Source organism: Myotis myotis, unplaced genomic scaffold (assembly GCF_014108235.1).
Source record: "Myotis myotis isolate mMyoMyo1 unplaced genomic scaffold, mMyoMyo1.p scaffold_m19_p_2, whole genome shotgun sequence".
In the NCBI taxonomy this organism is placed as follows: Eukaryota; Metazoa; Chordata; class Mammalia; order Chiroptera; family Vespertilionidae; genus Myotis; species Myotis myotis.
Window position 1 is genome coordinate 45,928,880 of NW_023416324.1, and position 12,151 is coordinate 45,941,030.

General features: G+C 41.6%; 1 protein-coding gene across 8 annotated transcripts in view; it reads left to right on the forward strand.

Annotated features, from left to right (window-relative positions):
- Positions 1 to 12,151, forward strand: part of DNAJC6 (DnaJ heat shock protein family (Hsp40) member C6) — a 131,321-nt gene that overhangs the window by 94,708 nt on the left and 24,462 nt on the right. For all 8 annotated transcript variants that reach the window (XM_036348710.1, XM_036348713.1, XM_036348712.1 and 5 more), the window contains 6 exons: positions 4,709 to 4,842; positions 5,380 to 5,574; positions 6,463 to 6,580; positions 8,365 to 8,444; positions 9,524 to 9,717; positions 9,835 to 9,915. In XM_036348710.1, coding sequence (XP_036204603.1) covers positions 4,709 to 4,842; positions 5,380 to 5,574; positions 6,463 to 6,580; positions 8,365 to 8,444; positions 9,524 to 9,717; positions 9,835 to 9,915 — 802 coding nt within the window. The remainder of the gene's footprint in view (positions 1 to 4,708; positions 4,843 to 5,379; positions 5,575 to 6,462; positions 6,581 to 8,364; positions 8,445 to 9,523; positions 9,718 to 9,834; positions 9,916 to 12,151) is intronic.

Below are 12,151 nucleotides of genomic sequence, written 5' to 3' on the forward strand. Positions count from 1 at the left end.
GTGGCAGTTCATGCATTGCATCATCGTATTGGTGAACTCCCACTTGACCATGAGTACCTTACAGGCAAGAACTGTGTCTTTCTTTGCACCCTAAATATAAAGGATTTTGAATAAATGGCTGACAATATAAGCAAATGAACACACAAATGGAATCTGAGCATAAATATTGGAAATATTCATTGCTTCTATAAACTTCAGGGTCTATATATTTTTACTATGATTTTACTTAGTGATTCTCCCTTTTATTCTTGAAAGCCAATTGGCTAAGAGGGAAAAAAGCAGAATATTTCTGCTTCAAATACTTAACTTTTAATATAAAAACTAGTATAATTTTTTAAAAGACCAGCATGGCAAATAAAAAGAGGGACCCATATCTAAGCACCTAGAGCATATGAAAAGAGTGTCTGGAGAACTAAATCTTAAAAAGAATTAAGATTGAGAAAAGTGTATTTTTTAAAGAAATATGTCCTTGGAATAAGGACAACAATAAAGGCTTGAGGCACATGGTACCATCTTATCTTAACTCCTTTATGCTGTTCCTTTATCAGCGAACAAATGTCAAGCAAGAAAGGGTGTAGCAGTAATTAAGACAAAGCTGATAGGTAGTGAGATAGTAAAAGAGCTTCACAATACTGAACAATATCCACTCTCTAGACTTCAATTATGGGACAGAATGCCGACAGCACAGGGAAAGCAATTATGGATCCGTTATGTAATATGAGGAAACTAGAAGAAGAGGTGCCAGGCAAGCAAGGAGAGATTGCTTCTAAAATACAGCGGAGGTTAATCCTGGAAAGTCACATCTGGTGAGGCTGATGGCAATTCAGGCAAAATTTTCATATAAATTTTTGCACACATATTTTTTGCACAGATGATTTTTAACTCTTAGAAAAACACCAAAAAGTTATTCATTATGAACACACATATCAAACCACCTGAATATTTTTCAAAAAGACTAATACATTAGTAGAGATAGTTTATTGGATTTCTGCAAGATATTGACCAGTTTCTTGTAATCAAGGTGGAGAAACTTGGACAAGGCTGTTACACATTTAGTGAAATCATGGTTGAATATCTGCTTTCAAAGGTAGATGGCTAGTGGATCTGCAGCTTCCCAAGGTTGCATTTGGTTGCCCTTTTAATTAACTTTTATTGGTTTCAGAGAGGAAAGGAGAGGGAGAGAGAGATAGAAATATCAATGATGAGAGAGAACCATTGATCGGCTGCCTCCTGCACGCCCCACACTGGGGATCGAGCCTGCAACCCGGGCATGGGTCCTGGCTGGGAATCAAACCAGGGACCCCTAAGTTCATAGGTGGATGTTCAACCACTGAGCCACATCTTCCAGGCTTAATTAACATTCTTTATGGCAATATAGAGATCAACCTTATCAATTTTCTCAGAATGGGAGATTCACATAATGAATCTGGATTTAAAAAGTTTTTGGAGATTGGTCATTTAACAAACTATGTGAAGTTAAACACAGGATAAATGTTGTATTTTTAAAAAATATATACTTGTATTTATTTCAGAGAGTAAGGGAGAGGAAGAGAGAGATAGAAATATCAATGATGAGAGAGAATCATTGATCAGCTGCCTCCTGCACGCCCCCTACTGGGGATATAGCATTCACAACCCATAGCCCTAGCCAATTTGGCTCAGTGGATAGAACATGGGCCTGCTGACTGAAGGATCCTGGGTTCAATTTCGGTCAAGGGCCAGGTTGCAGGTTCGATCCCCAGTCGGGGCTTGCAGGAGGCAGCCAATCAATGATTCTCTGTCATCATTGATGTTTCTTTCTCACTCTCTCTTCCTCTCTGAAATCAATAAAAATATATTTTAAAAAGAAAAAGAAAAAAGTGCCAATTAAAAGGAAATATCTTTAAAAAATAAAATATGAAACATATTTGTCTGTTAAAACAAATTAAAAAGAACTAGTGGTTTTAGTAGATAGAAAGTTCAATCAGAGTTTATGGTATGACTTAGCCTGCATTTAAACTAGCTTGGCCTGGGGTTATGTTAATAAAAACATAGTATCTGAACTAAGGAAGATGATGTTTTCTCTATAGTTTGCTTAGAACACATGTCATAGTATGCATTTCACATCTGGGCAGCACACTTAAGGTTGTTTTAAACCATGAACAGAGACAATAGAGTGAAGGCCTGGGGTGGAGGGGTAGGGGCTGGGTGGAAGGAGGTAAAGGGGGGTGGGATGGGGGACATATGTAGTACTGTCAACAACAACAATACACACACACACACACACACACACACACACACACACACTGGAGTCTTGTTCAGAGGAAGTACACCAAATAATGATGTCTCTTTAAATGGAATATCAGCCTGGCTGGTGTGGCTCAGTGATTGAGCGTTGACCTATGAACCAGGAGGTCACAGTTTGATTCTCTGTCAGGGCACATGCCTGGATTTCATGCTTGATCCCTAGTGTGGGGTGTGCAGGAGGTAACCAATCAATGATTCTTTCTCATCATTGATGTTTCTCTCTCTCCTCTCCTCTCCCTCTCTGAAATCAATGAAAATATATGTTTAAATGGAATATCAAATGAGGAAGAATTGAAGAGATTGTGTAGTAGTGTTCTCCAGGGAAACAGAACCAATGGGATGGATGGATATATATGTATATCTATATATATAGAGATATAGATATAGATATAGATATATACACATACATATACATATATATACACATACATATATACATATACATATATATGGTATATATATATATGGAGAAAGAGAAATACATACATGAAATTTATTATAGGAATTGGCTCGTGTGGTTATGAAGGCCAAGAAGCCCCACAGTCTGCAAGCTGGAGAAGCAGGAAGGCCAATGGTATCATTAGTCTGTGTCTGAAGGCCTCATAACTAAGGTGGCTGCTGGTGTAAGTCCAGGAGTCTGAAGCTCCCCAAACCAGAAGCTTCGATGCCTGAGGCCAGGGGAAGATGGAGGTCCCAACTCAAAAAGAGAGAGAATTTGCCCTTCCTTCACTTTTTGTTCTGTTGGGCCCTCAACAGATTGGATGATGACCCCTCCCTTTTGATGAGGGCAGATCTCTTTCCTGAGTCTATTGATTCAAGTGCTGACCTCTTCCAGGAACACTCTCATAGACACACCCAGAAATAATGTTTTTCTAGCTTTCTGGGCTCCCTTAGCCTGGCCAAATTGACACATAAAATGAACCATCACAGACTGGGTGTGATGGGAAATAGAAGTGTTGATGGAAAGGGAGGGTATTTCAGATACGTGAAGACTGTCATGGGGGAAAGAGGTCAGCTGACTTTTGATCTCAGAAGGAAGAATGAGGATCATCGAGTGGCATAGACTTCAACTCAGCATATTCAGTATAAGGAAAAACTTTGTAAACTGCACTGGCCTACTTCAACTTGCAGGAAGCTACCTGTCACTTATAGTGTTCCAGGTTGAAAATGTTGGCCACCATCTGTCAAGAATATTAGTGTATATAGGGTGTCCCCCCCAAAAAAAGTATACACACTTTGAATAATTATAAAGGCAGTGTTTATTAAAATACATTTTCAAAATTGAGCCATCAGCTGTTACAGTGTGTATATATTTTTGGGGGACACCGTGTGCATTCCTCCATCAAATGAAGGTGAATCAGGTGAAGCTTCTTTTATATGATTTTACTAGAGGCCCGATGCACAAAAATTCGTGCAAGAGTAGGCCTTCCTTCCCCCAGTTGCTGTCACCGGCTTCCCTCTGGTACCCAGAACCCGGACTGCTTCCTTCCTCCAGCTTCCCGCAGGCACCCAGGACCCTGCTGGCTTCCCTTTGACCCCAGCTTCGTCAGGAAGGATGTCTGGAAGATGTCTGGTCTAATTAGTATATTACCCTTTTATTTATTATAGATAAGAATCTAGGAATACATATTGTCCCAAAAAATGTAAACACACTTAACAGCAGATAGTTCAATTGATGTTTCTTTCTTTTCAGATTTAACCCATTGGAATGAATAATTATTCAAAGTGTGTATGCATTTTTTTTTGAGACCCTGTGCATAGCATATTCCAAAATGCAGTATTACCTAATCTGTGAACTGTACCTCCAGCCCTAAACCAAAAGACCTCAACTGTTAGTTCTAACGCCACAAGTCTAAAGTTACTTTGAAGATCAGATTATTTTCCAGTAAATATATGCAAATCAAATTTATATTGCTGGCTTTCTCAGGTTAGTAGAGAGCCAGTTTTATCCTGAGAATAAGTCTCTCGTTTCAGCTTTGAGATTTAAGTAGCTAGGACTGAGTTTGCTTTTCAAGTAAACAATTTTGAACTGACTGGCATGCCTAGTTAAAAGGGTTTCTCTCCTCTCTCCCTCCCCACACCCCAACTCTTCTTTCTTTTAATTTTTTAAAAAATATGTTTTTATTGATTTTTTAGAGAGGAAGGGAGAAGGGAGAGAGAGAGAGAAAGAAACATCAATGTGAGAGAAACATCAATCAGCTGCCTCCTGCACGTTCCCCACCAGGGATCAAGCTCCCAACCCTGGGATGTGTCCTGACCCATAATCGAACCAGCAACCTCTTGGTGCATGGGTTGATGCTCAACCACTGAGCCACACTGGCCTGGCCCAACTCCTCTCTTTTAATGGCAAGTACAGCCAGTCTCAGTGGTGAGTGGCTGATTCGACCATGTTTATGACAAGTTTATGCATTTTCTTTGGCAGGATGGACGGGCAGCATCGTCAATTCTGGTTGGTGCTATGTTCATTTTCTGTAATCTCTACTCGACTCCTGGCCCAGCTGTTCGATTGTTATATGCAAAGCGACCAGGAATCGGACTCTCGCCATCCCACAGGAGGTAAAGTAAGCTTAGATGTAGGGTAGGCGCAGACATAATCGAATTGGTGTCATGTACTTTAAAAAAACACACGCAAAAAAAACCTGTTTAAATAATTGACTTATCTTCTCTTTAGTCACAGTTTCATCCTTTCTTTTATTTAAATTGCATCTCCTCACCTTTCTTTTGGATCAAAAGTGCTTCTGATGATAAAATTCTACAGATTTTTCAATGCCAGCCTTTAACTGATAAATCTAATCTGCTAGGTCAAATAGGAATAGATGTTCAAATATTGAGCCAGTATCAAGCTCCCATAACCTTTTGCATTTAATAAATACCCCTTCATCACTTCTCTGGGGGAAGTACAGCAGTGTCACTAGATAAAAGCTTTCCTACATTATTGGTTGCATTCTCTTTAGCTACTTATGTTAAAGAAATGAGAATAGTAAATTTTTATTATAAGTTAGTAATTTGCAAAAACAAACATCTTAGCAAAGATCAATGGTTTCTTTCTTCTGGTGTGGTGGGCACCAACAGAATGTAAATCTTCTGTTTTAGATACCTGGGCTACATGTGTGACCTCCTAGCGGACAAACCCTACCAGCCTCACTTCAAGTCTCTCACGATTAAGTCGATCACTGTCAGTCCAGTCCCCTTTTTTAACAAACAGAGAAATGGATGTCGCCCATACTGTGATGTGCTGATTGGAGAAACCAAAATATATACAACCTGCACAGATTTTGAACGGATGAAGTAAGTCATAATATTTCAATTCTTGTGAACTGCTCTATTCTTCTGTATATTGGATCATATTCTGCGGGTGAGGACTATGTCATTCTGAAATGACCGAAATTAAAAAAAAAAAAAAAAAAGAAGTTTATCCTAGGTGGTAATCATAGAAAAGTACAATTAAATCAAGGATGGCATAGCCCCCTTTTAAATGGTGGTATGATTTACGGGATTAACAAGAGCTGTGATGAGGGTTAAGACACTGCTATGGGACAGAAGACCTGGATGTTCTAAAAAGGAATGACCTTGATGAGATTTGGTGAGCATAAAGGAAGTATCAGGGAAGAATGGGTTTTCCAGGTGAACAGCAAGGTGGATGGTGATGTAATTAAAGACATTATAGAATCTAAAAGAGCAGCTGCCAGTGGGCGGTGTGGGGGGGGGGGTGTGGAGAGAAGGGAGTGGATGGTAACATGAAATGAAATTAGTTCGAAATAGACTGAATTTGTGGATTAGTATCCAAAACCCTCACAGAGCATTTCATTGCTATTTCTGTACTGATCTCCGTTGGACTTTTCATTCCCTCTACCTCTGTTTTTATCGTTAATTTATAGTTATGTAAAGGCAGATATGTCAGGGCTAGATGTATTTGAAGAAATGAAACCTGTGAAGTAGGGATGGCGATTATTTATCTAGAGAGAGGCAGTGGCACCAGATCAATGCCATCCATCTATGAAGGACCAGTTTGCACCCAGTTAGCACAGGCTGTGCTTCTACTTTGCTCGAGACAGGAAATGGGTCCTGGGTCCAGAGCTGGGCAAACAGGTCTCTTGGCCAGAGCCATGGAAGTCTATACCTGTGCAGATATACCAAGTTGGACTCTTTCATGTATGTTGTTGTCTCTGTTTAAAGAGAATACCGTGTCCAAGATGGGAAAATCTTCATTCCCTTGAACATCACTGTGCAAGGAGATGTGGTCGTTTCCATGTATCACTTGAGGTCAACCATCGGGAGTCGGCTACAGGCCAAGGTATGGTTTTATGACATAAGCTCCTCGGAGCCTTCAGTGGGAGTATTTCAGTCTTTCTTCTACATCACTTTGGGCTTGAGTGTCTTATGGTATTAGAATCAGAAGGAGCCGTTCAAGATTGCTGATGCCCATCTCCCTCATTTTACAGGGAAGGGAACTGAGGCTCAGAGAGATTATGGCTTGCCCAGATCACTCTGCTGGAAGGTGGCAGTGCTAGAACTTGTAGCAAACCTTGCTCTTTAGAAGCTTGTGCCTTTTCTACAGTGTCCTGTTTGGATCAGCATGTTGGGGGGGGAGGGCTATTTCTAGTAAGGAAGTGGGATTAAGTGATTATATATTCTTTTCAGTTTTTTTTTATTGCAACAAAATTCACCCTTTTAAAGCGTACAATGCAGTTGCTTTTAGTATTTTCAAAGAGTTGTGCAACCACCAGTACTGTCTAAATCCAGAACATTTTTATCACCCCCAAAGGAAACCCTATACTATTAGCAGTCACTGCCCATTCCTCTCCCTCCATCCCCTAGGCCTGTGGTCGGCAAACTGCGGCTCGCGAGCCACATGCGGCTCTTTGGCCCCTTGAGTGTGGCTCTTCCACAAAATACCACATGTGGGCGCGCACATACAGTGCGATTGAAACTTCTTGGCCCATGTGCAGAAGTCGGTATTTTGTGGAAGAGCCACACTCAAGGGGCCAAAGAGCTGCATGTGGCTTGCGAGCTGCAGTTTGCCGACCACTGCCCTAGGCCATCATTATTCTTCTTTCGGTCTCCATGGATTTGTCTGTTTTGGACATTTCATATAAATAAAATCATGCAACATATGGTCTTTAGTGACTGGCTCTTTTCACTAAGCACAATGCTTTCGAAGTTCATTTATGTTGTAGCATGTATTAGTACATCATCCCTTTTTATTTATTCATTTACTTTTAAATATTTATTGTTGAAAGTATTACATATGTCCTTTTTTTCTCCCACTGACCCCTTATTGCCCACTCCTGCCCCCTTCCCCAAGCCTCCGCCACCCTGTTGTCTGTGTCCACGTGTTATACATATATGCATACAAGTTCTGTGGTTGATCTCTTCCCACCCACCCAAGTACTTCATTCCTTTTTATGGACAAATAATATTCCATTATATGACTGTACTGCTTTTTATTAATCTCTTCATCAGTTGATGGGCATTCAGGTGATTGCCACTTTTGGGATATTACTGCAAGTAATTGCATTTTAATTCATCAAATATTTGCTAAGTGCATGCACTGTACCAGTCACTGCCTAGGAGTTTAGGACTGAGAAGAATAAGACTGTGTCCCTGCCTTTAGAAAACTTAGCCTAGCAGGGGAAATCCACACATGTACAGACATCCACTGCCATATTAGAGGTTGCATTAGATGCTCTAATGGGAGCAGTTGTTTTAGCCAGTGGTGGCCCAGAAAGGCTACAGAGGGGCTATGACCATCCAAGCTAGGCTGTGAAGGTTGAGTTTATCAGGTTGGAGCAGGGGTATGCTCGATGGAAGGAATAGAATGAGTCAAAGCATAGCAGTGTGCAAGAACGTGGGGCATTCGCAGATGAGGAAACGGCTTGCCTGGACAGAGCTCATGGAGAGGAGAGACTAGAAATAAAGCTAGGCCTGTTCCAAATAGGGAAGTCATTTAACATTCAGAGTGAAAAAAGGTTCAGGCTTAGAAACAGTTGGAGGTGCATGGCTCCTCAGAATATAGCCTTTTGATCTGATTCCCTTTCTACTGATGGATTGAAATGTGCTTCTCTCATGTATCCTTAGGTGACCAACACTCAAATATTCCAGCTTCAGTTTCATACTGGATTCATACCACTGGAAACCACAGTTTTAAAGTTCACCAAGTGAGTGCTGCTCGGGCTGAAACCCCTTTCAATCCGCACAGCTGTGAAGTGCTGGGGGCCAGTTGCTCAAGGTTCATTTGTGCTGTGCTGCAGGGCTGAGGCTGCTGCTGGACTGTGGAGTATAGCTTAGCAGCACAGAGAGGCTGGCATTGATTTTCTGTGTTTCTTTTTACTTTTTTAAAGAGAGAGAGAGAGAGAGAGAGAGAGAGAGAGAGAGAGAGAGAGAGAGAGAGAGACATTGATGTGAAAGAGTGCCCCCTGCATGCCTCCTACTGGGAATCAAGCCCATAACCTGAGCATGTGCCCACACTGGAAATCAAACTGGTGACTTCTTGGGGCATGGGAGGATGCTCAACCAACTGAGCAGCACTGGCCAGGGCAAGGCTGGTGTTTTGATTTGTCTTGACCACAAATTGTTCAAGAGACTCCACATAGGAAGGCCTAAAATTCCAAGTGAAGGAACAAGGGGGAACAAGAGAGGGCATAAAATATCAGTGCTGTCATCCTTTGCATCTGTGTGTCCTTTTGTGTTTTTCAACAGGGGTGGCAGTGTCATCAGTAGTATGATATGAATGATAGCCCTTCAGACTGGATAGCCCTTCAGATCACAGCATTGAAGCAGGGTCCTGGGAGACTCCCCCTGTGCCAGACATTAACCCTTAGTTGCTGTATTATAGTGTGGTCTAGAGAACTCGGGGGGTGGAGGGCGGTGGCCAATGCTGGGTCGGGATAGGCGTTCAAGAGCTCAGGGTGGTGGCCTTGAGCCTGTTTCACTCTTTTAATAACTGATTTGGCCATGCTGGTGCATACTGGCTGCATGTATCACCCCTGCCTTCTGGAATGCTTTCACATGTAGTAGTATCCAAGTTCTTTGAGTAGGCACTATTCTACCTCTTTTCTCTAGAGGAGGAAACTGAGGCTCAGACCAGTAAAGTAATTTATCTGGTTAATGATTGCATTTTCCCTAGAAATGAGTCTCAGGGTTAACCCAGGAGTCAACCTCCACTGGGTTTTGTGCTGAACATCGTACTGGTTCCATTTGTTTTTCACTGATCTTCTTCTTTTACTTCCCTATTTAGGCCTGAGTTGGATGCAGTTGATGTACCAGAAAAATATCCTCAACTATTTCAGGTGACTCTGGATGTAGAACTACAGCCCCAAGACAAAGTGGTCGACTTAACCCCACCCTGGGAACATTACTGCACGAAGGATGTCAATCCCAGCATCCTCTTCTCTTCTCACCAGGAACATCAAGATACTCTGGTCTTAGGAGGTATAAGCCACCTGATAGGGCTTTGTTTTCAGCATGAAGGCTCGCTGTTGGTGTTATTTATCACTGTTGGCTTGTTTCCTGTGTTTCATTGACTCTGCATGGCCTTTTGTCTTGCAGGACAGGCTCCAATAGATATCCCTCCAGACAACCCCAGGCATTTTGGGCAAGGTGGCTTCTTTTCCACTCTCTGTTGGCAAGGTACTTGCAAGCATTTCTTTAAACTTACACAGTTAGGTGATTGTCACATGGTTCTTTTGTAACGGTGATGAGTTCTCCAAGCAGCCTAAAGTAAAGCAGCACTTAGAAGTCATCCACTGTTCCTCCTTATTTGACACTCTCTTGACTCATGCCTTTTTTAGGTCAGGCTTCTCTCCTTTCAAGACCATAAATGCTTAGACTGATGCAAAAGGCTATTTTGAGCCGAATGCTACCTTTTCTCTCGATGCAGTATTTTGGATCACATTTTTCCTGGCTTTACAAATAAGCATGATCTTTTTTAGGATCTCCCTTTACTCTGCTGACACACAAATTAACTCTATCTCCTGCCCTCAGCTAATATTCTAAAAATATAAAATCTGGCATTGCCCCCAGAGGGCTCTAACCATTAGCGGGGCAGAACTGAGCTTCCCTGGTGTCGGGAAGGCAAACACTTGGCCCATACTTGCTACTTGCTGTAACAACCATGGCAGAAATCGGGCTCCACCACAGTATCATTTTCTGCTGAACCTGGAGATGTTTCAGAATCTTTCTAACATAATACTTCAAATTACTGCTATCAGTAGATTGGCATTGTAATCGATACCCATCTGCTACTCTGTTACCAGCTGGGGTTTTTGGGTTCCCCAAGATGGAAATAAAAAGGAACCACCTGAGATATTCCCAAATTTTATTGGACTTGCACCAGGTGTGAGGGAGATAGCACAGGAGCACAGGGTTCCCAACTGGCACCGCAAGTGGCTTTGTTGGGTTGTTTTTAATAAGAAGTGGATAAAGTGGGCATGCATAAAAGTTGGGCAAGGTATGATTTTTTCTATGTCAGGGCCCAACCACTTCTTCGTTCCTTTGGGTTGCTTAGCAGTAATTTGCTCCTTAGGGCAAGAAGGTGGTGTTGCTCACTACTGCCACTCTAGGAAGGTTATATAGTGGTCAGATCTTAATTGTGCATGTGGAACGGGGTTTCCATATCTGCAAGGAAGTGGAGGGATGGTTGCATTTATGTGGTTATTTTATACGGTGTTCTTTCTGGCTATCTGGCATTCCTTTGGCCCCAGGCCCAAGTCCCTATGCTCTCTCAATCCTTGCTTTAGAGTGTGCTGAAATTAACTGCAATAATATGAAATGGGTAGGAAACTGTTTTTGGCAATAGTCTACTTACAATTTTCTTGATTGACCCTCCTCAGCTGGCTGTGTGAACATAAGATATTTTTCCCATTGCCTACACAGAATTTCCCGTGTTTGGTGAAAAAATTGTTCATAGAATTCCTTTGAATTGAAAGGCTTATATTCAGAAATAGGACCAATAACATTAAAAAAATGGATAACTTGGGAAATCTAGACCTCAGGTAGATGGCCGAGCTCCCTCTTGGTTCCCCCATATCTTGTTTTATCACACAAGGGCTTTCAATAAAACTCCATGTTTACCTCTCTACTGCAATTTTAGTAAGTAATCTAGAAATCATTCCTGTCAGGCTCTGAAATAGCACACACGCACAATTTCTTTTCCTGACTTTGCAGAGCCAGGTGTGTTTAGGAATGCAGAATTTTTTGGATTTTAGTGAGGTGACATGGTACATACGTTGTATATGACTTAGCATTCCCAGGGGCATCTCTGACAACAACTTGTAATCAAACGTACTAACACTTCTGCAGTGAAACATAGAAATAGTAACCCTGAGTGAAATAAATGGAGATTATAAATACTTTCACATCAGGTCTGGTCATATTTTTCTACCAACTTAGGTTGCACCAAACTTAGGAAAAACCTTTCCCTTTTCATAGCTTTTTGCATTTTGGAATTGGGGATAAGGGATGTGCATCTACTTAATTTGAATGTGGATCTATCTATCTGACATTAAATGATAAAGTTCCGTAGGAGGAGCTGTCTCAAGGAGGGCCGGAAAGTCACTCACCAGCATCTCTATTCCTTCCCCGGAAGATGCCTCTTTCCTGCTGCCTATTTTATGCTGAAAGTACCTTTCAGGTTGGTGTAAGGACCATCCTAAGCAGAGCCATTCCCTCTATTCCTTCATTAGGTGTGTGGTTCACTTCTGCTCCAGACTGGGGGAGAAAGGCCTTGCTTTCGGCTACAGGCCACAGGGAAAAGTAAAAAACAGAGGAGTCAGCACAGAAATAGCTATTTTTTTTTCAAAGCACCTAGCATAGTGCCTGGAAGCTAATAACAATAATAGTAATTATTATTAATAAGAAACGCTAT